The 25148-nt window shown below is 41.9% G+C and overlaps 1 protein-coding gene across 1 annotated transcript in view; it reads right to left on the bottom strand.

Moving 5' to 3' along the window:
- LOC148538166 (cytokine receptor-like factor 2) overlaps nucleotides 1–6985 on the bottom strand; it is a 37782-nt gene extending 30797 nt beyond the window's left edge. The window contains exon 1 of the mRNA XM_088456858.1: nucleotides 6910–6985. Coding sequence (XP_088312984.1) covers nucleotides 6910–6982 — 73 coding nt within the window. The 5' untranslated portion in view covers nucleotides 6983–6985. The remainder of the gene's footprint in view (nucleotides 1–6909) is intronic.
- Between the last annotated feature and the right edge of the window lie 18163 nt (nucleotides 6986–25148).

The following is a 25148-nucleotide window of genomic DNA, read 5'->3' as shown; positions in this document are numbered from 1 at the left end:
CATAAAATATATTGCTAAGTTCCTCAGTTGTGAAAGGATAATACCCATAAATACTGTAATGTTCTTAATTACAGTTTAATAAATATTCATTTATTGTCATATAACCTAACTTGTTTCATTTCTTTTTCTTTTTTGCACTACCTCTGCAGCTTGGGGCCTGGGAGGGATGGCAACTGATGCTACATGGCTATACTATACCCTAAAGGAAAAGAAGTTTGCAGATTATAAATTCCTGTTCTTTAAGGGTATTGCCCCAAGCAACAGCTGCTGGGTAGAGAAAGACATGTGTGAAGGTTGCACTAGCGAATTGATTTTCAAATTCAGAGGGTCTCCAATACAAATGAACAAATGTACTTAACACTCTGAAGGACATCAAGTGGGAAACAGCTATTGGCAGGTAGCAAACAATGTTACCTCACTGTGCACCATAATCAACCTCCAACAGAGTATTGACAGTGTAAGGTACTTCCTAGAACATGACAAAGAGTTAGACAATGCATACATTTCCTTCATATTACAAGGAATAGAATTTATCCTCTCACCAACTACGTGTGGTTTGAAGACCAATTCTACTGTATGTGCAACGCTGGGGAACAGCTATGGGAACTAAGTTTACCTTGAGTTATGCAAATCTCTTCATGAGTTATTGGGAAGACCAGAACATTTGGACTAACTGCGAACTTGGGGCAAATTTAGTTCTCTGGAGAAGATATATAGATGACATATTGTTTATCTGACAAGGGCATGAAACATCATTATGATTTTCTGATTCATATCAACAACAATGATAGGAATCTACAGTTCACTACCAAATATAGTAAAGATTAGGTACAATAAGGTACAATTCCTAGACCTAGACATTTTTATCAAAGATTCCAAGATACAGACCAAAACCCAATACAATCAAGTTGATGTAAATAGCTATATTTTGGCAGATACTGTAGCAATCAACATCCAAGTTGCATCAGAAGTATCCCAAAAGGACAATTTACAAGACTACAGAGAAATTGCACAAATATGGAGGATTACGTTAACCAAGGGACTAGTCTCAAACAAAAATTCAAAGACAAGAAATATGACATGGAAATAGTGAAGAAGGCATATAGAACAACCAAAGAAAGACAGAGAGAGATGTTACTAAACTATTCAAACAAATAACCCACAGAAGGGGGGACAAGGCATATCTTATCACTAACTATATAGGGGCATCACAAGATAAAAAACATCTTGTAGAAACACTGGCACATTCTACATATGGATAGCAAGATAAATGTGATATTACCATATAAACCAGACTTAATCTTCTGTAAGGCACCGGATCTAAAAAAAAAACTGGTCCGTAACCATCTGAAGTCATAAAATAAAATCAAACAGAACACTTAGAAGGACAAGATGTAGTCAAGGGATGGTGCAATAATTACAGCAAGTTAGGGAACAAAAGCACAAAGCCAACAAACATAATAAAGTCAAAACAAACACACAAGTAATACAAAATCAGGGAAATACTCATCTGAGACAGTGACAATGCTATATATTTACTAGAATGCCCTTGTAGGCTGCAATACGTGGGCCACACAAGAAGAAATTTCAAAATAAGGTAAGGCGAACACCTTAGAAACATAATTAAAGAATACAAAAAATACAGTGTATCTTAACAATTCAGGACAAATCACATCTGAAACCAGATGGGCTCAAAATCGTCGCAATAGAAAAGATTAGGTACAACTGGAGGGGTGGGGACCAAGTAAAAAAGATTTATCGGGCTGAGAACAGGTGGATATACGAGTTACAGACACTACACCCGGTAGGCTTAAATATAGACCATTAACATCCAGGAACCAAACAGATTTCATAAGATTTTAGGTCCAACTCCAGAGATTTGAACGTGTGCTAAGAAAGAACAATGAGACTCTAAATTCCTCACAGCGACTTTACATCAGTAATCCCTGTACAGTTTAGTGTGATACAGTAAAGAAGAGCAAGTAAAGAAAGACAACATATTCATGGACAGGAGATAGATAATGTATATGAAACCCACACTGTATACTAAAACATTGACTAATGTAACATATTTTGAGGTTAAGAGAGATGTATCAAAGATAAGATTTACTTATAACTATCAATGTGCCACGAGTCACCATGCGCAAATTCTGCACATATCTCTCATTAAAAATAAAGAAAATATTATATAGTGACAAGGGATTAGGGTTTGGAGCAATCATGCAATATTACATTGATATTGGCATATATGACCTGTTAAATGATTACATAGATCCATACAAACTCACATAATTTCATAAACATTAAACAATATTTCAAAGCTGCACACATCCCAACAAACTGTCTATATTATTAATGCATAACACAAAGAATGAGATACAACTACCTGCAAGAATATATGGAACAAATGAATTGCCAATACTGTTGAAAAGCAGGTTAAACCACAAGAAAATGGCCGCAACCACAAGGGAAGACTTGAATACAACATTAGAGGTCCAAACCCCATCGAAAAAGTAGGAGCAGCAGTAACAAACGTGGTCAGCATCTAAACTGCATGATGTAGCAGTGTGGGCATCCCAATAGACACATGGGTACAAATGTAATAGGGTGACATTTTAAAAAACTCTGACACTTTTTAAAGTTGCCCAATGTAATGTTTTTACACCCCAAAAACTCTCACAATTTAAACTCTCATCTAGATGTTTTCCCATTTTGAAGATAAAACTCGACCAATGTGAGAGTTTACTGCTAAACTCTCACATTTTCTAAACTCTCACTTTGCCAACACATCTACCAATTTGTTTGTCCCCAAAAGCACATACAGTAATTTTAATGTGAACAAAAATAGTTGGAAGGGTCTGTTATCCCAAATGTTTAAGGCCTGTTGGTATACAGAGACTGATGTATCAGTGAAAATAGTGGAGAAGTGGACCAGTGTAGAAGTTATCCATAGCAACCAATCAGCTTTGAGGTAACATTTATCAATTACATACTAAAAAATGATAGGTAGAAGCTGATTGGTTGCTATGGGCAATTTCTCCACTGGTCCACTTCTCCACCCTTTTTCCTCAGTGATGATCATATGCCTTTAGTTAATGCTGCCATACTTATGACCTTCATTTAAAATAATTATAAAAGCATTCCTCAAAATTTAGAATTGTTCTTTGTGAAATGGGAGAGGACACAAAACTAGTCACTACATTCTGCTTTGTATTTCTCTAACAGTATCATCCATTGTACAGAATTAAGAAGCATCAAAAGTGGGTATGTCTCTTCCCATAACAAAAATCTAAAATGTATTTGGCATGTCTCTTCCCATTCTAAAAACCTAAATGTGGGTATGTCTCTTCCCATACCAAAAATCTAAAGATGGGTATGTCTCTTCCCATACCAAAAATCTAAAGATGGGTATGTCTCTTCCCATACCAAAAATCTAAAGATGGGTATGTCTCTTCCCATACCAAAAATCTAAAGATGGGTATGTCTCTTCCCATACCAAAAATATAAAGATGGATATGTCTCTTCCCATACCAAAAATATAAAGATGGATATGTCTCTTCCCATACCAAAAATATAAAGATGGGTATGTCTCTTCCCATACCAAAAATATAAAGATGGGTATGTCTCTTCCCGTACCAAAAATCTAGAATACCCCTCACAAATAGTGAGGGGTATTTTTACCATTGTCTCCTAAAAGAGTTAGTTTTTTTTTCTACTTATAGCAAAGGTCTATTTGAAAATATTGTGAAAAATCACTAAAAAAATTATATTTGAATTTAACATTGATTTAGTTACAAAATGATTATCAACTACTACAGATAAAAAAGCCCTACATTTCACATATTTCATTATATATTCTAAGTATCCCTTTGACATATTAGACTTCCACTACTTTGTCCACTCTCACACGTCTAGACATCAACCTACGCAACTACAGTCTATCCTACTTTGCTTGCTACAATATATTCTATTCCATTTTCAACTCTAAAGCTTGGTACACACTGCCGGCACTTGCCAGCATCAGCAAGTGCCGGCATCGGCAGAGCGACAGTAGGGGCCATACTGCATTCGGCAGCATGGTCTCCTCTGACAATAATGCCCATCGGACCTGCATGCAGGTCCGAAGGGCGATGTCGCTGATGATGTGCAGGAGAGCGCATCATCAGCGATATATAGCTGGTACACACTGGCTGATGTGCCCGAAATGTTGTCCGATTTGATGGATTGTCTAGTGTGTACCCAGCATAACAATCAGAGCCGGATTAAGGGGGGCGACAGGGGCGGTTGTCCCTGGGCCCCCACACACACAGGGCCCCCACACAGGGTCGGTGTGACCCTGCCGAGAACAGGTGCCGGCCGCACCTGTTCCCGGGAGGAGGGCGCTCTGCAGCTGCGGCCATTCTACTGCATGCAGCAGCACAGTCAGTGCTGCTGCATCAGCTTGGGGCAGGGCGGTAGTGTGGATGGCACATAAGTGCTGTCCGCACTACACAGCAAAAACACACAGCCGCAGGTGCCGGCAGCTGTGTGTTTGTTTTAGCAGCCGATGAGAGTCACACAGACTCTCATCGGCTGCTGCTCCCACTGCCGGAGCCTCCATCTTCCGGCTCCCGTAGTGGCTGATGGGAGAGACGCCATGACGTCTCTCCCATCATGCAGAGCGGGCCGGCCCAGGAGGACGCCGGACGGAGGAGCAGACGACAGAGCGGGGATTAAGGTAAGTGGAAGTTGTTGTTTTTTTGTGTGTGTCGGGGGAGGGCGAGGAGGGGGGTACTACTACAAGGGGCACTGCTGGAGGGGTACTACTACTAGGGACACTGCAGGGGGTACTACAAGGGGCGTACTACTACTACTATGGGCACTGCAGGGGGTACTTCAAGGGGCACTGCTGGGGGGGATTACTGGGGGGACTACTAGGGGGACACAGCATAGAGGGGGACCACTACTGGGGGACACAGCATAGAGGGGTATTACTACTAAGGGTACTCCTGGGGGGACTACTGTTGAGGGGGGACTGCTATTGGAGGCACTGCTGGGGCAGACTGCTACTGGGGGCATGGCTGTGCTGGGCTCGACTCTGTGTGACTTGAAGGGCCCCCCCACAACTTAGTTGCCCTGGGGCCCCCACAAGCCTTAATCCGGCCCTGATAACAATTATCAATCCATTTTCCAGCTCCATGAATCTCCCATCTTTTCTTACTACATTGTGTTTACTATTAGTATGTCACGTGTATTCATTGTCTGTTTTATAAATATCTCTCTTCCCATTTTATTTAATTGGACGCATAGAATAACACAACAGCACAGTATTCTATCAGAGCAGCAGAATTGGGCAAACAATATTCAAAGCATATTTCACACTTTTTACACATGCAAAATGTCTAGAAACTGGATAAATGCTACATAGGTATGACTTTTTGAATGGGTCAAGAGCATTGTTCATTAGGCCATTAAGGGCCGGATTCAATTAGAAGTGATAAATCGATAAATTTTTGCCAGGGAATTTATCGCAGTTTTTGCTGGTTTTGGTGCGATATTTTCGCCTATTCCAGCAATGCGCACTCCTGTTTTTCGCCAGCTACTATCGCAAAACAGATGAAAACACATAAGTGCAATAATTTTTCATGGTGAAACCTGCAAAAATGTCTCCATATTTTAATAAATCATTCTGTACCCCAAAAAAACTGACATGAAATCAATATAGAAGTGTATTAATGGCCAGAATAAAATAATTTTGGGTTCTTAAATTGTGTCAGTTAGCTATTTTATGTGTATTTGCATAACTGTTGAAAAATGATAAAAAGCAATATTTTTTTGAGCAAATAAATGCTGGACTAAATTGGGGGTGTATTAGAATGGGTGCAAGTATATTTTTGTGTCTATAAAGTGCACTTTTAATTGTTTTTTTAAATACACCTGCTACAACCACCTGCAATGTTTAAAACACCTGTCCCATCCATACAGCCCCCCAAAATACCAGGCCCACTACTTTAAACAAATTTTCCACTAGTTTTATTTTTTCCGACCCAAAATTGACATGTAATTTTTGACCAAATTGAGCTAATTTAAAAAAACTTTTTGGCTAATTTATTATTAGGGGGGTGTCTAAAGGGTTCTGAAACAAATCCCTAAATTTTTGCCAAAACTATGGATTTTGCATTTTTTTCACCTGCTCTGAGATGGTGAAAACTTATCGCCGGTCTCTGTCTATGCAATTATTGCACATGTGATAATTGAATTGTGCGATTTCTAAATTATCATGAAAGTGATCATTTATCTCGAAAACAGGGCTTATCGCGTCTAATCAGGAGTGTATCTATAATGGGTGCAGGGTGTGCAGGGCACACGGGCCCCCGGGTCCAGGGGGACCCACAACGCACACCCTGCAACCATAGTCAATTACACTTACCTCTCCCACGATTCCCAAAGTGCTGCGGAGCAGCGCCGGACCGGCGCTGTAGAGCAGCAATCTCTCACTGGAAAAATGGCGGCGGCCATTTTCCCAGTGATCTGCGCATGTGCAGAAAATATGTCCCCGGGAAAGTAGGCGCGGGCGCCATTTTCCCGGAATCCGGCGCATGCGCTATAGTTTCTGGCATGAAGCCAGAATCTACAACGTTCCCTGCCGCTGAGCCACTATCAGAGAGGAGGGGGCCCAAACGGAGGCTGTACACAAGCCCCCTCTTCTCTTAAAACACCCAAGGTCTAATTGAATCCGACTCTTAATTATATTTGCCGTCAATGCAAAATATTGCCCTTCCTCCACTCTATATCACTTTAACTTGATCACATAATCTTATCAGATGAAAATATATTTTTAAAAAAGTTAAACAAGTCGATAAATGTAAGATAAAGTGCCCATTACTGTGTATATGTCACTATTGTCACATTAAAAAAAGTTTAACTTACCTTTAAATGCATTGCTTTTAATCTGCCCAACTACATTCAGAAGAGTTAATAATAAAAGAAACATAATCGACATAAATCTGTGCTTTCACAAACTGTGATGTGTCAGAAGCACGGTTGTGAAGATGCTGCGGCTCACACAATGTCATAAGGAAAATTATTTTCACTGATAAATCAAAGTTTTTGAGGAAATGACAACAGGAAGGAACTAAAAGACAATGCAAAGGTTAAAAAAAAATGGCAATCTGATTGATGTCTCAAGCCAAAAAGTTTTCTGATTTCTCACGCTGCAGAATTAAATGCATCACCTTTCAATTTCCTTAAATGGTAGCACCAATCTTTATGTATTATTCAATATTTTTCATAGATAAGATTTTCAAGTAGAATACAGTTCTTAAATCGTACCACTCGCTGTACTCCTATGCTATCACCATCTCAGGATGACAATAGCATTTATGGTGACATGGAAAAATGCTTTAATATTGTATTAAATTTGTAACTTATCTATTTTTACCATTTTTTATTTATGATTTTTTAAATATTTATATTTTTCATGTTTAACAAATTTTCACCTTGAAACCTGAGACTGGGCTTCCAGATGCTGTTCTCCTATGTGAAATGGACATTTTTTTACAATATGCGCGCTGACTGGCAAGCACTGCACTCTGCTGCTGGCCATTATACAGGGGAATTGGGCATCTATTAGCTACTACAGTGATAATTTTTTGATAAATAACAATTCATAGTGGTATAAAAGTACCCTAAATCCCTTGCATGGGGTATATTCTGTAGTGCTAACTTTGTTTGATAACAAGGAGTCTGCTGCACACATACCCTACCCTGTGACTAGAATATTGAAATAGATTCATGTTTTAGATTTTTTTTCTTTAAAAATCAATGATTTCCTGCTGATTTTATCCAAGATGATTTGGCTTTCTGTATGGATCTCATGCTATATCCTCTTTTTTAAATCTGGAGGATAATTTAATGATTTTTTTCTTTATAGATTTGTTGGTCTAAGCAGTTCCTTATCAAACAGAGGAGTTACCCTTCGGGAATATTTGCTTTGGTGGATGGAGAGTGTGAGCTTGTTTTGAAAAGGCTATTGGTTGTAGTTTCTTCCCTGAAAAGTTTGGTAACTAACTTGTTTTCATGGTCATTATATATATGGAGATCCAGAAAAGACATTTGTACTGTAAATCTCTGATTTCATAGGTGAATTTAAGATTGAAATCATTGGTGTTAAGTAAGGGTGTGGATTAACAGATAGACAGTAAAAAGTAAAAAAAAATCATGTGTCCACAATTTTTGTGTCGACTATTCTCACGTTGACCTTTTGAGCCTGTCGACCTTCTTACATGTCAACCTTTAGTGTGTCTACCTTTTGTCCATGTCGACTTTGTGTCCCAGTCGACCTATTGACTAACATCTGGTGTCATTCTAGACATTGTCAACCTTTTTACTGTCTATCTATAGTCCAGTACCAGTTAAGTAGAGAGACAAAAGAGGACAGTGTTTCTCTAGCTCCATTTCAAATCATCAGAACATCATGACTCTGAGGAGCACCAACAACCTCACAATCTTGTGACTTTAAAAGTAAGAACAATCTTTATTGTTGGTAGAAATACTATCCATATGGATATTTTAGTTCTGTGCAGAAATCTCCCCATCCTTCATCCATACTTGTTAAGAAATGTCCAAGGTATTTCAGACTGTGCTTTTTCCACTAAAAGTTAAGGTTCGCTGTCAGCTGGTTTAAGATGAGGTGGCAGATTAACATCTAATACTTCATTTTTTTCAAAGCTAGTTTTGAAGTTTGAGACTTGCTTAAAGAAATGAATCTCCTACTGCAGTAATGTTGTGAAAAGGTGTAGTACAATCAGTAAGAGTGCTGGTTTGTGCTCTGAGAGGCCAAATCAGAGAAGAGAATAGTCTGTGTTAGTTCTGAGTTAGAGGTAAAGTGATCATAAGTGCAAATATTAATGGGGAAAGTGAATACCTCTGTCTTGTACTATGGCAGATGTTGAAAGTACAGTGCAGAAGTATAAAATGACATCAAACTTCAACCTCCTACCATTTTAGCACCTACTTACCAACTTGCCAGTGTGCGGGATGTCTTGATGCAATTGCTGCAAAATGTAGCAGTTTTCTGCACCATACATTGGTGCTGTAATTATTCAATTTGCTGTGAATTATGTATGTATACCTAATGATCTATGCACCTTAAATGTCGCTATTTAGCGTTATAAGTCGCCCAAGAAATAATTGCTTTTTGTTCCAAAGCACAAAAAGATATTATTCACCAAAAAGCAGATAGCTACATGCTGTGATCTAAATGCAATTAGTGCAAACAAATTATACAATCACAAGGTACAGTCAAACACATACGCATGCGCTCTGGTTCCAGATCCCCGGTATCAACTATGAAACCTCCATCAACAGAAAAGAAAGATGACTAACTACCAGATCCAGGGTGCTTGCATATAAACCCTTGCAGAGATAGGCAATACAATAGAACAAGTTGGCATAATCCCATTGGTTCTTCTTCCTGGTTCTTCTGTTACGATGCAGTTCATAGGTCAGTTTGTTTTGTAATAGTTCAGCCTCCAACAGATCTTTGTGTCCTTTTTCCCGCCGAAGAACAAATCTAAACTGGCTAATAAACATCACATTACAGAGTACATTTCAATGCGTAAATTTCTATGATCCATAATTCACAGACACATGTTACGAGCTCCCTGCCGATGGAACCGGAGATCTGCAATAAACAGTGGTTTAGAATAGCACCAAACACGGTCTGCTTATCATGTATTAAACCTGAGATCTTAAATACAGTTGCTTTATTACATACTTAATAATGAATAAAACCTTGAATATTAACCTTAATGCTTAGGGAACCTTTTTATGTAAGTGTGCAATGTGTAAGTGTAAAGATATTAAGAAAAGACGCTAGTTAGCATTGTGCGTCTACGTTTTTGTGGAGTACACATTGGTACGTGTTTTGCAGGGTTGTTCATATTATATGTTTTAGTAAATGTATGTATTTATATACTGAGGACTTTTAACATTGTTTTATTGCGTGGGAATCGCACAGTGCTAAATAATAGCATCACCGTATGTACTGATATTGTGTGGGATTCGCTAAAATGGCATGGGGCGACCATTCGCAAAATGGCGTCTTGTAGCCATTTGCAAAAATGGCGTAGTGCAGATTTTAATTTTAACAGATTCTGTTTCAGCCAATTATCCGGCTTCGACATATGTTATATCATCCCATCCTGACCTTTTTACTGGGGAAGTAGGCAGGATACAAGAGAGTGGCATCTCTCACATATTCAGAGAGAGTATGCAGATAGTCTATGCTTTGGAACTACTCTTTCATTCAGTTTCCATTTTCCTCATAAAATATTGCTTGGCTCAGCCTCATTTATGGCATCAATTAATAATCATTAATGTCTTTATTACATAGGGCTAGGGGTGAGCGGGTTCGGATATCTGAAATCTGAACCCCCCCGATCCGAGGCTGATCCGAGTCAGGCTTGACTTTTCCCGCCTAACTTGGATGTGAAATCGAGGCAAAACATCATCATCCCGCCTTCCGGGCCTCGCAGGTTTTGGATTCTATATAAGGTACCCGCGTCGGTGCCATTTTCTCACTCGGCTGTGGACAGTGAAGAGGGAGGGTGGGAGTTAGGGCTGGCTGGGCTGTGTAGTGTAGTGTAGTGCAGTGTTGTGCTGTGCTGTGCTGCTGTTGTCCATAGGGGCTGTGTCCACTCCTCCAGTCCATAGGGGCTGGCTGTGTTGTGCTGTGCTGCTGTTGTCCATAGGGGCTGTGTCCACTCCTCCAAAGTCCATAGTGGCAGGCTGTGTTGTGCTGTGCTGCTGTTGTCCATATGGGCTGTGTCGACTCCTCTGAAGTCCATAGGGGCTGGCTGGACTGTGTTGTGCAGTCAGTTGTCCATAGGGGCTGTGTCCACTCCAAAGTCCTGTGCAGTGTCCCAGTCCTAAAGGGGTGCTGTAGTGTTGTCCAGGGGGTGCTCTGTCCATCAGGGGTGCTCCCCCAAGTGCAAAAAAATAAATATTTTTTCTGTGTTTGTGAATTGTGCGCGCAGTAGCCGCACATGCATCAACAAAGTAGCAGCGCCAAGCGTGTGCCTGTGTCATAAGTAAAGGGCCGGCTGGCTTGACCATTAAAGGGTGCTGTAACCCCCAAAGTGCACTCCAAACAAAATAAAAAAATATTTTCTGTGTTTGTGAATTGTGTGCACTGTGGCTGCATGTGCATCAACAAAGGAGCAGCACCAAGCGTGCGCCTGTGTCCCATAAGTAAAGGCCGGCTGGCTTGTCCGTTAAAGGGTGCTGTAACCCCCAAAGTGCACTCCAAACAAAATAAAAAAATATTTTATGTGTTTGTGAATTGTGTGCACTGTGGCTGCATGTGCATCAACAAAGGAGCAGCGCCAAGCGTGCGCCTGTGTACCATAAGTAAAGGCCGGCTGGCTTGTCCATTAAAGGGTGCTGTAACCCCCAAAGTGCACTCCAAACAAAATAAAAAAATATTTTTTTTGTGTGTTTGTGAATTGTGCGCGCAGTAGCCGCACGTGCATCAACAAAGTAGCGCCAAGCATGCGCCTGTGTCATAAGTAAAGAGCCAGCTGGCTTGACCGTTAAAGGGTGCTGTAACCCCCAAGTGCACTCCAAACAAAATAAAAAAATATTTTCTGTGTTTGTGAATTGTGTGCACTGTGGCTGCACGTGCATCAACAAAGGAGCAGCGCCAAGCGTGCGCCTATGTCATAAGTAAAGGGCCGGCTGGCTTGTCCGTTAAAGGGTGGTGTAACCCTCAAAGTGCGCTCCACAAAAAATAAAAAATTCTCCTGTTTTTTCTGTCTTTGTGAATTGTGTGGGCTGTAGCCGCACCTGCATCCTCAAAGCAGCAGCGACAAGCGTGTGTCTGTCTGTTAAAGGGTGGTGTAACCCCCAAAGTGGGCTCCAACCAAAATAAAATAATCTTCTTTTTTTCTGTTTGTGTATGAAATGTATGCGCAGTAGCCGCACCTGCATCCTCAAAGCAGCAGCGACAAGCATGCGTCTGTCTGTTAAAGGGTGGTGTAACCCTCAAAGTGCGCTCCACAAAGAATAAAAAATTCTTCTTTTTTTTCTGTCTTTGTGAATTGTGTGGGCTATAGCCGCACCTGCATCCTCAAAGCAGCAGCGACAAGCGTGCGTCTGTCTGTTAAAGGGTGGTGTAACCCCCAAAGTGGGCTCCAATCAAAATAAAATATTCTTCTTTTTTCTGTGTTTGTGTGTGAAATGTATGCACAGTAGCCGCACCTGCATCCTCAAAGCAGCAGCGACAAGCGTGCGTCTGTCTGTTTAAGGGTGGTGTAACCCTCAAAGTCCGCTCCACAAAGAATAAAAAATTATTTTTTTTCTGTCTTTGTGAATTGTGTGGGCTATAGCCGCACCTGCATCCTCAAAGAAGCAGTGACAAGCGTGCGCCTGTGTCCCATAATTAAAGAGCCGGCTGGCTCATTTCTTAAAGGGTGGTGTAACCCACAAACTGCACTAGTCTCCAACAAAAATAAAAAATTATTTTCTGTGTTTGTGTGCGCCTTAGCCGCACGTATATATCAATATAACATAAATGGAGGACCATCTTTCTCCGATAAAAATAAAATAGGGAAAGATCAAGAACCACTTCCTCCTAGTGCTGAAGCTGCTGCCACTAGTCATGACATAGACGATAACATGCCATCAACGTCGTCTGCCAAGGCCGATGCCCAATGTCATAGTAGAGGGCACATACAATCCCAAATGACACAGTTCAGGAAAATGACCTTAAAAAAAACATTTAAATCATCTGAAGAGAAATGTAAACTTGACAATATGCCATTTACGACATGGAATGGCAAGGAACGGCTAAGGTCTTTCCCTATGTTCATGACTAGTGGTTCAGCTTCACATGAATGAGTTAAGCTGGCAAAAGCACAGCGAAGAACTGTGCGTTCTAAGAAGATATCACAAATCCCCAAGGAGAGTCCAAGTGTGGTGGCGGTTGCGATGCCTGACCTTCCCAGCACTGGATGGGAAGAGGTGGCTCTTTCCACCATTTGCACACCCCCTGCAAGTGCTGAAAGGAGCACCCACAGTCCACTTGCTGATATGCAAATTGAAGATGTCACTGTTGAAGTACAACAGGATTAGGATACTGGTGTAGCTGGCGCTGAGGAGGAAGTTGGCGAGGAGGATTCTGATGATGATGTGGTTTGTTTAAATCAGGCTCCGGGGGAGACAGTTGTTGTCCGTGGGATGAAAAAGCCCATCACGGTCATGCCTGGGCAGAAGACCAAACATTCCACCTCTTTGGTCTGGCAATATCTCTATCCAAATCCGGACAACAACTGTCTTGCCATATGTACCATATGTAAAGGTGAAATAAGTAGGGGTAGGGACGTTAACCACCTAGGAACATCCTCCCTTATACGGCACCTGCAGCACATTCATAAAAAGTTACTGTCAAGTTCAGAAACTTTGGCTAAGACCGTAAGCAGTCCAGGGACACCTAAATCCTGTTGTCCTGTTGTATCCAAGCGCCTGCAAACCACACCGTCAACTCCCTCCTCATCAATTTCCTCCTTAGTCAGGATCAGAAGTAGTCCTGCAGGCCATGTCACTGGCATGACTGACTCTCCTATACGGGATTTCTCCGGAGGATCCTGCATTGCTACGCCTACTGCTGCCGCTGCTGCTGTTGCTGGGAGTCGTTCATCATCCCAGAGAGGAAGTAGGAACACCACTACTTTTACTAAACAATTGACCCTCCAACAGTCCTTAGCGAGGAGGATGAAGTACGACAGCAGTCATCCTGAAGCAAAACATATAACTGAGGCCTTGACTGTTATGTTGGTGTTAGATGTGCATCTGGTATCTGCCATTAGTGCAGTGGGATTTAGACAATTGATGGAGGTAGTGTGTCCCCGGTTCCAAATCCCGTCTATATTCCACTTCACTAGGCAGGCGATACAGAGACTGTACAGAAACGTCAGAAAAAGTGTCCTCAGTGTCCTGAAAAATGCGGTTGTACCCAATGTCCACTTAACCACGGACATGTGGACAAGTGGAACAGGGCAGACTAAGGACTATATGACTGTGACAGCCCACTGGGTAGATGTATCACCTTACGCAGCAACAACAGCAGCGTCACCAGTAGCAGCATCTCAGAAACGCCAGCTTGTTCCAAGGCAGGCTACGCTGTGTATCACCGGTTTCAGAATGAGGCACGCCGCCAACAACCTCTTAGAGAAACTGGGGGAAATCATCGCCCAGTGGCTTACCCCACTTAGAATCTCCTGGGAATTTGTGATATCTGACAACGCCACCAATATTGTGCGGGCATTACATCTGGGCAAATTCCAGCACGTCCCATGTTTTGCTCGCAGGAGATGCTTTGGGTGGCCCGAAAAATTTCTGGCCACTTTCACCATTCAGCGACTGCGTGCCAAAGACTGCAGCGCCAGCAAACACTCTTGAGCCTGCCCCGCCATCACCTGAAGCAAGAGGTTGTGATGCAGTAGAACTCAACCCTCTATATGCTTCAGAGGATGGAGGAGCAGCAAAAGGCCATTCAAGCCTATACATCCACCTATGACATAGGCAAAGGAGGGGGTATGCACCTGACTCAAGGGCAGTGGAGAATGATTTCCGTGTTGTGCAAGGTTCTCCAGCCCTTCGTACTTGCCACACGTGAAGTCAGTTCAGACACTGCCAGCTTGAGTCAGGTCATTCCCCTCATCAGGCTTTTGTAGAAGCAACTGGAGAAAGTGAAGGAGGAGCTAAGATGGAGCGATTCCGCTCGGCATGTGGGACTTGTGGATGAAGCCCTTCATTCGCTTTGCCAGGATTCCAGGGTGGTGAATCTGTTGAAATCAGACCACTACATTTTGGCCACCGTGCTCGATCCTAGGTTTAAAGCCTATGTGGTGTCTCTCTTTCTGGCCGACACAAGTCTTCAGAGGTGCAAAGACCTGCTGGTGAAAACACTGTCAGCTGAAGCGGAACGTGACAAGTCAACAGCTCCTTCTCTCTTTTCTCCCGCAACTGGGGCTGCCAGGAAAAATCTTAGGTATCCTAAGCAACCCGCTGGCGGTGATGCAGGGCAGGCAGGACCAAGATTGGACATCTACCTGAGTTGCCCCCCCTCCAGTGTGTACTCCAAAAGAGTGTTTAGTGCAGCCGGGAACCTTGTCAGCGAAAGGCGTAGGAGGTTGCTTCCACAAAATGTGTAGAAGATGATGTTCATAAAAATGAATTATCAACTCTTCCAGGGAGACCAGCCTCCAGAACGTACAGAGGGACCTGTAGTGGTGGATTCCAGCGGGTACGAATTAATACTCTGTGAGGATGAGGATGTACACAACACTGAAGAGGGTGAGGAATCTGTGGATGAGGAGGATGAGGACGACATCTTGCCTCCGTAGAGCCAGTTTGTGCAGGGACAGATTAATTGCCAGCTTGTTTTGTGGGGGCCCAAATGAACCAATCATTTCAGCCACAGTCGTGTGGCAGATCCTGGTGCTGAAATGATTGGTTTGTTAAAGTGTGCATGTCCTGTTTATACAACATAAGGGTGGGTGGGAGGGCCCAAGGACAATTCCATCTTGCACCTCTTTTTTTTCTTTGCATTATGTACTGTTTGGGGCCTAGTTTGTCAAACTGCCATCCTGTCTGCCACTGCAGTGTCACTCCTAGATGGGCCACGTGTTTGTGCCGCCCACTTGTGTCGCTTAGCATAGTCATCCAGCTACCTCGGTGCAACCTTTTGGACATAAAAACACTATTGTGAGGTGTGAGGTGTTCAGAATAGACTGGAAATGAGTGGAAATTAAGGTTATTGAGGTTAATAATAGCATAGGAGCAGAAAAACCAACACATTCTGTGATTTTAGCTGTTTTTAAGCTTTTTTTTAAAAAAAATACAGATCCAAAACACAAAACCCAGAACCCAAAACATGGAAGGGTGGTTTTGGCAAAACCAATCCAGATCCAAAACACGAAGATAGATCCAGATCCAAAACACAAAACACGAAAAGTGGCCGGTGCACACCCCTACATAAGGCATATGGTATTTGCCTCACTTTAATGTTTTATTACTTTAGCACAGCAGAAATAAGGGTGCTAGTTTTACTGGTGACAATAATCATTTAGCTGATTATGCCCACCTTCCATAAAACCAATTAGAAAGTCCTTATGAAGCAAAGATTACCTCAAGGAAAGAAAGCACTGTTCAACTAGCAGTAATAAAAATTACTAAAATCAATTTAGTAAAAATATATACTCAATAATATTAAGAATTGTATTTAGCACATAAAATGAATCACAGTTGTGAAAACCATAGTACAAACAGCATATATTATGACATATTAATCCTAAACAGCTGAATTAGCTATTTAGCCAAGCATGTTAATATAAAATAGTAGTCCATCATCAAAGGGCATTCAATTAAACGTTTAAATGTAGCATATAGCAGCACTTTTCCAAAGTCTCATAACCATATGAAGATACTGATTAATAGGTTCCTTTTTAATCTTGTTATAGGTTGTTAATAACGAACAGTCTCACATATCATATGAGGCACTCAATATTAGGCTCATTTCATTTGCTGAGTATACAGACAGTACAGGTTATAAGTAAGCATAATTCTTCTTTTTACCACCTGCTGATGGTATTTCCGATGATATAGCCAGATGGGAGGAACAGTTGTAATAATTAGAGCTTCATATCTGGACACAGGGGTCGATTTAGACCCGGACGCTAAGCTGCGCTCTCTCGCTGCCAAAAGGGTCTGGGTATTCAAATTCCGCGATCGCACCGTCTAGTGTAAGGACACCCTCTATGTCTTAGAGAGTGACGGCAGAGTGAGCGCACGCCGGTATAAAGACGCCCACATCTCTTTCTTAGCACATGTCATCTCCAGGAAGTGTATGATTAATCAGAGCCATCAAGAACCATCAGAGCTGCTCGCAGCGCATGAGGTAGATTCTACCCCGCCGCAAGCACTGAGATCACTGCAGGCTGAAATCCAACCAAGTGATGTGTACAATGACGCTTCCATGCTAATTATGCACACCCATAAAACTCAGTTTTGACGCCCAGACATGCCTGCATTAGCAGCACCACTCCCCCATTCACAAGCACCTTCCCCTGTTACCACCCACAAACGGCACCATCTGTCACTCAAAGTAGCGCTCAGTCTTTGTGCTAAGAGCGCATGATTCCCAATCGAAATGACTGGTTCTTGCACGTGCACTGCGATGCATATGGGTGCGCAGTCAGGCAACAATCGCCCATTGCATGTGTCCGCGGTTTAACGTCCAGGTCTGATTCAGGCCCACAGTGCGCTCTCAATACTTATCAGCATATATTTGCAGCCTTTCCAGAGTGATAGGGGTAAAATATAGTGCGCTTCTCCACCTTAGAATCACCATTAGCGCGTTGTATTTTCTTTTTCGGAACTAATGGGACATTAGTGAAATGATTGAGTAAACAGGTAAGTCTTTATTTTAATGTGGAGGCCCCTCATACTGTGCTTACAGAGCCGTAACTAGACTTTTTGGTGCCCTGTGCCAGAGAGAGCATTGGAAATGCATTACCAGAAAATGGGCCATGGCCTCATGGGGAAGGGCCAGAGTAGAGATCGGGGAGGTCAGGAGATGCTGGGGAAAAAAGAAGAGGAAGCTAAAAGTGAGAATGATAATAAACAGGAAAATTGACAGGCCCAAATAGTGCCCCCTGCCCTGCGGTCCCTGTGCCATGGTTATCGCACTACCCTAGTTATGGCCCTCCATAGCATCAGTGCCACAAAGCTAAAAGCTCGACCCCCAAATGAATTAAGGGGGCTCCAGGTACTACTAATAGTCCTTCATCTACAGATAGCATACAGAAGGTTTTCAAAATAAAATCTGTTCTTGAAAATGAGAATATATTTTTTCTATATTTTTTTGTGTGTGTTTGAATGAAATGCTTAAAATGGGTAGGAATACTATGACAGTCCAACTAGGCATTCAATTTAAAAAATAGACAACTTATCACATTAAATGAGACTGATGTGTTTATAAATGCCAGGAAGAGAAGATCTGGGCATTAAGGGGCCTTTGTATCAAAGCTGAGAGAGAGTTAAAATTGTAACAAATAAATCGCCAACCAATCATCTCCTAGCTATCATTTTTTAAAAACAGCCTGCAAAATGAAAATTAGAAGTTGATTGGTTGGTACTTTATCTCTCTTCCAACTTTTATACATAGGCCTCAAAAACCCTTAATTTCTGGATTTCCTAATGCTTTTTGTAGTAAAATGTGTTATAGTCTGGTATTCACCAGGGAATAACTATTAAGGGGAATCATTATGAGTTGGGAGCAAAGCAAGAAAAGCAAGTAACTTTGCACATTGGCAAAACCAATTTGCCCTGCTGGTGGGACAGATGGAAAATGTGCAGAGAGATTTAGATTTGGGAGGGGTGTGTCTTAACTAGAGATGACTGGGTCCGGTCGGATTCTTGCGGGCTTTGGATTCTATAAAGGTACCAGTGATCGGCGTCATTTTCACTCCGGGTTTGGATGGTGAACTGAACAGACGTGTTGCTGTCACTATCTGTGTCATTGTGTTGTCCAACTTGTCCTGTCAGGGTCAGGGGCTGAAGGCTGCTGCTGTGTTGTCCATAAAGGGGCTGGGGCTGCAGTATATAAAGGGGGGCTTCAGTGGGTGCTGCAGATGCTGTGTCACTTGTCCTGTCAATCAAGGGGCTGCTACTGTGTTATACATATGGGCTGCTGCTGTGTTGTTGTCCTGTCCATCAGAGAGCTAGGGCTGCAGTCCATAAAGAGGTGCTGTGTTATCCAGGGGGGGTGCTCTGTCAATCAGGGGTGCTCTTCCCAGTCTAAAAAAAATAAAATGCTATTGTTTTTCTTTTTGTGTGTGTGCGTTAGCAATTTAGCTGCGCTATTATTGTTTAGTGACACAGCTGGGCAGACTGCAGTTTATCGTCCACGTATTTGTGTCTCTGCACTGCAGGTGGTCTGTATGCACTCAGCAGGGGTGCTTTATTGTCCATAAAGAAGGAGTGCTGTCTGCGTTGTTCATCATGGGGCTGCTGCCTCACTCAGGGGTGCTCTTCCCCAGTATAAAAAAATAAAAGTGCTTTTTTTGTAAGTGTGTGTTAGCAACTTAGCTGCACTGCTAATTATTGTTTGGTGACACTGCCAGCCAGACTGCAGTCTATCGTCCATGTATTTGTGACTCTGCAAGTGGTCTGTCTGTACTCGGCAGGGGTGCTTTGTTGTCATAAAGAAGGGGTGCTGTCTGTGTTGCTTATCAGGGGGCTGCTGCCTCATTCAGGCGTGCTCTACCCCAGTGTAAAAAAATTAAAGTGAAATAAAATTAATTTTATAAATCCACAAAAAATAAAAAGATATATTTTTTTGTATGTGTGCATTAGCAACTTAGCTGCACTGTTATTGTTTGGTGACACTGCCGTAAAGGGGTGCTGTGTTGTTCATCAAAGGGTTGCAGCCTCGTCCAGGGGTGCTCTTCACCCCAAAAAATAAAAGTTAAATAAAATTAGCATTCCACAACAAATAAAAAAAATATATTTTTTTTCAGTTTCTTGTTTGTGTGTGCTAGCTACGCTATTATTGTTTGGTGACACTGCCGGCCAGACTGCAGTTTATCGTCCACGTATTGTGACACTATAAGTCATAGTGCAGTGTGTTATTATTATTCATAAAAAATATTGTGACACTGTAAGTGGTAGCACAGTGTTTAACTCATAAAATATCTTGTGATACTGTAAATAGCGCAGTGTAATATTCAAGTTTTCTCTTCTTTCCCCTTTTCATGCCAACTACAAGACCACAACAAAGTGCTAAGTAACATGCGCTATATATAAAACATAATGAAATCATTGTAAGTGGCAGCGCAGTGTGTTATTCTTTTCTTATTCATAAAAAATCTTGTGACACTGTAAGTGATAGTGCAGTATGTTATTCCTTTCTTAGTCATAAAAAATCTTGTGACACTTATTTCGACCCAAATCTGGACAATTGTCAAGCCTTCTCGACCCTTTGTAAGGCCAGAGTAAGTAGAAGTAGGAACCTTAACCATCTAGGAATTGCCTCCCTGTTGCATCATCTGCAGCGCATCCATCCAGAAAGTTTTTCAAAAATTCAAAAATTTTGGCTAAAAAAGTACCAACAAGCAGTCCAGCATCAGTTAGCTCCCTTCTCTCTGCTAGATCCAAGCACCTACCATCTTCACCACCAACACCTTCATCAACAATATCAATCATGAAGCGATTGGTTTGTTTGGGCCCCCACAAAATAGGCTACCAATTGGCAGCTGACATTGCTGGCAATGATCTCTACATGCACAAACTGGCTTTGCAGAGGCAAGGTGTTGTTGCCATCATCATCCGATTCCTCACCCTCATCATCTACACACAATATTAATTTGTTCCCGCTTGAATCCACCATTACAAGTGCTTCTGTAGTTTTTGGATGGAATTGGCATAGCATTTGTAGTTCATTTTGATGGACATAATCTTTTCCACACTATGAGGAAGTAGCCTCCTATGCCGTTCGTCGACAAGGTTCCCGCCTGTGCTGAAAACTCTTTCTAAGTACACACTGAAAGGTGGGCAAAGCCAGTTTGTGCAAGGACCTCCAAATTGCCTTTTTTTCCTGCCAGTAGTCAAACCGACTGTCTGACATGCCTATAGCCATTGGACGCTATCATTAAAAATGTTAAAATAGTCCTCAATCATTCTTTGAACCGTATCAGAGGTCTCATTAATTGTAGGTAATTACTTTAGACCTGACCAAATGTCAAAACTTGTTTGTGTAGACTCATCTGCATCAACAGTGGGTCTTTTGGGAAAGTTTAGTTTTTTTCTTGGCAGATGCACTTTCTGGAGATACTGAAAGAGAATCCATCGCTGCATTATGTGCCACTGGAGCTGACAAGTTGCTTACCAACAGCTCTTTGCATCTCTTCAGATCTGTGTCCATTGGGAAGAAAGACACAATGTATGACTCAAACCTTAAATCTTAAATCTTGTGTTTGCTCTGTTCAACTTGTCCACATATCTGTGGTTAAGTGGACAGTGGGTACAACGGCATTCTAATTAAGTTTTTTTTAATGTCCCTGTACAGGTTGGGATTAGTTTAGTGAAGTGGAATATTGATGGGATTTGGTAGCGGGGAACCAGGACCTCAATTAACTGTCTAAAACCCACTGTATTATTGGCAGATATTGAACACACATCTAATACCAGCATAGATGATATGCCGTCAGTGATCCGCTGTGCAATTGGGTGACTGCTGTCATATTTGCTCCCCCTTGCAAAGTATTGCTTAACAGTCAATTATTATTTAAAGTGCTACTACTAGTCTTCCCGCTCCCCTTCTGGGATGAAAATCCACTCCCAGCAGCAGACATAGTGCTCAATGATTCTTCTAGGACAAGGACTGATGTGAATGATTTAAATATTTTTTGTAAATGCCTCCCCTCCTCCCTCATAAATTTGCTTCGGAATAAAAAAATTTAATTATATGTACTACCAATCAACCCTTCCTGCCCCTGCCCCTGCCATCAACTACATACATACTCCATCTTCCTCAGGCCTCTTGATTAATGAAAACATATGTTTCCTTATGTGCCATGTTGGAAGTGCCACCCACTGCTGCCTCTTAGCTTAGTCAGCCAGCTAGCTTGGTGCAAATTTTGGGCCTAAACTGGTTGAAAACAATATTGTGAGCTGTGAGGTGGTCAAAATTGCCTGGAAACAAGTGGAAATTAATGTCATTGAAGTTAATAATACTGTAGGAACAAGAAAAAGCCCAAAGTATGTGATTTTAGCTGTTTTTATGATTTTTTTTAGAAAAAAACAGATCCAAAACCAAAACACGCAAGGGGTGGTTTTGGCAAAACCAAATCCAGATCCAATACATGAGGAGATACAGATTCAAAACCAAAACACAGGGGTCGGCGCACATCCCTAGTCCTAACTCAAATCTAAATTGCAGTGTAAAAATAAAGCTGCCCAGTATTTGTGGGTAACATGAAAAGCAGACAATATTTACCCTCCATGCAAAAACAGTAAATGTACTTGCACCCTTTGCATTGCAACATAATTTGTCCAGATGCAAAGTTATTTGCTGTTGTGCTTTGCTTTCAACTCAGAATCAGCCCCTAAGTGCTCCCCCCATCCACGAGTTGTACTAGTATTTCTGCAATGCAAGTTCATAATATCTGGTAATCACAGGCGAACACCAGATAAAACCACTAAGGGGGCCGAATGATATGCAAGGTCATCAAAATTTTGGGTCCATGGCCAGGAAACTCCCCAGACCTTAATCCCATTGAGAACTTGTGGTCAATCCTCAAGATGCGGGAGGACAAACAAAAACCCATAAATTCTGACAAACTCCAAGCATTGATTAGGCAAGAATGGGCGGCCATCAGTCAGTATGTGGCCCAGAAGTTGATTGACAGCATGCCAGGGCTACTTCCAGAGGTCTTGAAAAAGAAGGGTCAACACTGCATATATTGACTCTACATAAACTTAATGTAATTGTCAATAAAAGCCTCTGACACTTATGAAATGCTTGTAATTTTATTTCAGTATACCATAGCAACATCTGACAAAAAGGTCTAAAAACACTGAAGCAGCAAACTTTGTGAAAACCAATACTTGTGTAATTCTCAAACCTTTTATATATTTGTATAGGCACCAGGTTGATGCTAGGATAAGACAGTAACATATACTCATGTTCTACACCAGGAGATGTAGCCTGATGGTGTTAATAATAGTAAATGATAAAGTGACGGTACACAATTCCTACACAATATAGTACTTTAGTGAACTGTCATACACATATGTCAGCTTGTGTATATATGGATAGTGTTATTAATAAATGTTGAAGTCACATTTGCAATGCCAGGTAATACACAATTAAATACAGATGCAGATGCAAAATAAATGTACTAATAAAGTTCAAATAAATACAAATATCCATTCCACTTTTAAAAAAATAAAAGGGAATAATTTTTCTTTCTGTGGTCCTAATGCAAATAATTAAATAATGCATAAAGACTGCAGCAGCCACACTAATAATTTATAAAGTGACAATAGCAGGGTCTGTTAGAGCACAGTGGCCTCACAGGGGTGCTACCCATCAGGGGCACAGTGCAGCTGCCACTGGGACCAATGACTGGCACAGCAGCACCTGCATCAAACTTCTGGCTGGGTAGCTCAAGCTCATCTTCCGGCTCAGACGATGCCCAGGCCATGACCCATAATCGGCACCGCGGCTGCATGACGCCATGAAGGCCATGCAGCCCAGGAGGAGCAAGCAGGAAGTTAGAGAGGGATGGCGGGTACAGACAGTGAAGGACTGCCTGAGTGTCCAATCATGTCCCACAGCAAAACACCAGGCATCTGATGCTGTGCAACTCTTTCAGACTCTGTCCACCTCCAAAGACGCTCGGAATTGAAGAGAGCTACAGGAAGCCGCATTGAAGGTGTGAAAAAACTAGAGGTGAGTGAGTCAGGCAGTGAACTAAGGGCCTGATTCAGAGCCACTCGTAAGCGGCAGCTCGTTCGCGCCGAGCGATGTTTGCCCAACTGCGCATGCATACGGATCGTTATACGCATGCGCGAACCAGTCAGTGCGGCCGAAATTCATGTGCTCGCAAAATAGCGAATGCCTGCTAATTTGAGTGACAGGATGAGGCGTATGTGGGTGGTAACAGGGGAAGGTGCTTGAAAACGGGGAGTGGAGATCCGATCGCAGGCGTGCTTAAAGGTCAAAACGGGCGTTTTATGGGTGTGCATAATTAAAACAGCAGCGTCATTGACCACGTCTCTGGGTTATTTTAGAGCCAGAACTGCTCGCAAAATTGTGGTAGCAAAAACCAACCACAAGAATAGCGAGCAGCTCATACCCTGGTCGATGTACTCGATTAATCTAATAAATAGCGGACATGACGTAGGATGCGAGCGGCCAGGGGGCGTAGTTTCCCAAAAAACGTCCGCAAGTTTTGTTCGCTCGTTCATACCTGGAGGCGTGAACAGACCACAAACAGCGAACGGTTGATTTGAATAGCCACCCCTATTTTCTGGACGAGCGAGCGCAAATAGCGTCCGGCTCTGAATCAGGCCCTATATCTATTACTCAAAATAAGGTTGCGGTTTCAACAACAGCTGTGTTGTATGGTACTTATTGAAGATTTTCCTTATCATATACCCCCTACTTTCAAAGGCTTAAGGGACTATTTAAATATATTTTTTCCATAAAATTATGTAAAAACTGTAATTTCAGAATAGTTTTATGTTACCCTGCTACATATTAATAACCTAATGCAGGAGATTTCACAGAAATCTCTTGCAAAAGGCTCATTAGCCCTGGAGACCTCAGTCCCCATTATTATCAATGGTGACTATGGTCTGACTCTGAACCTTATCTACCAAACTCTGAAAAGCAAAGCTTTTCAGAGTTTGGCCCCATAGGATTACGCCATCCTTAAATTTAAACCTTCATAGCATACACAATTATTTTCAAAACAAAAAACATGGCACTGTCACCCTTGAAGGAACCTGTGTCGCAGAGTGACTAGTTGCTACCAGTTGCTCCATAGAAATGAATGGGGAAGCGTTGATTGGCTTAGAGCGGCAGCCAATCAGCGCTTCCCCATTCATTTTTATAGAGTGACAGGGAGTAACTGGTCACTCTGCTAGGGGACCCTTCATAAGTGACAGTGCAATGTGTTTTTTGTTTTGAAAACAATTGTGGATTCTACATAGATCAAGGAAGACGTGACCCCTCCAGTTTGTAAGTAATAAAGTGGTGAAAGAGGTTTGTGGGGGGAGTGTTTTTTTATTTAATGTATACAACATGCTGTGTGTGTCTTGTGTTTACTTTTATATTTTTTTACAGGCAGACTACAAGCACCAGCAGGCCCTTAATGTCCAGGCATGCTGGCACTTGTTGTTCAGGTTTGCTTGGACATGTAATCTGCCTGTAAAGAACAATATTATTAACTATTATTTTACTATTAACCCTAAATCCACCATCACCAGGGTTTCGAGGAATAGTCAGCCCAGGGCTTGCTGTTCCCCAGAAGGGGGGACTTTATTATTTTTTGGGATCCTAACTTTCAAAGAAATTCCAGGCCTGGGATGACAAGTTT

Source organism: Taudactylus pleione, unplaced genomic scaffold, assembly GCF_031769625.1.
Source record: "Taudactylus pleione unplaced genomic scaffold, aTauple2 ptg000041l, whole genome shotgun sequence".
NCBI classification, from domain to species: Eukaryota; Metazoa; Chordata; class Amphibia; order Anura; family Myobatrachidae; genus Taudactylus; species Taudactylus pleione.
The sequence above is the reverse complement of the archived record's forward strand: the minus strand, read 5'-3'. Positions and strand labels throughout refer to the sequence as shown.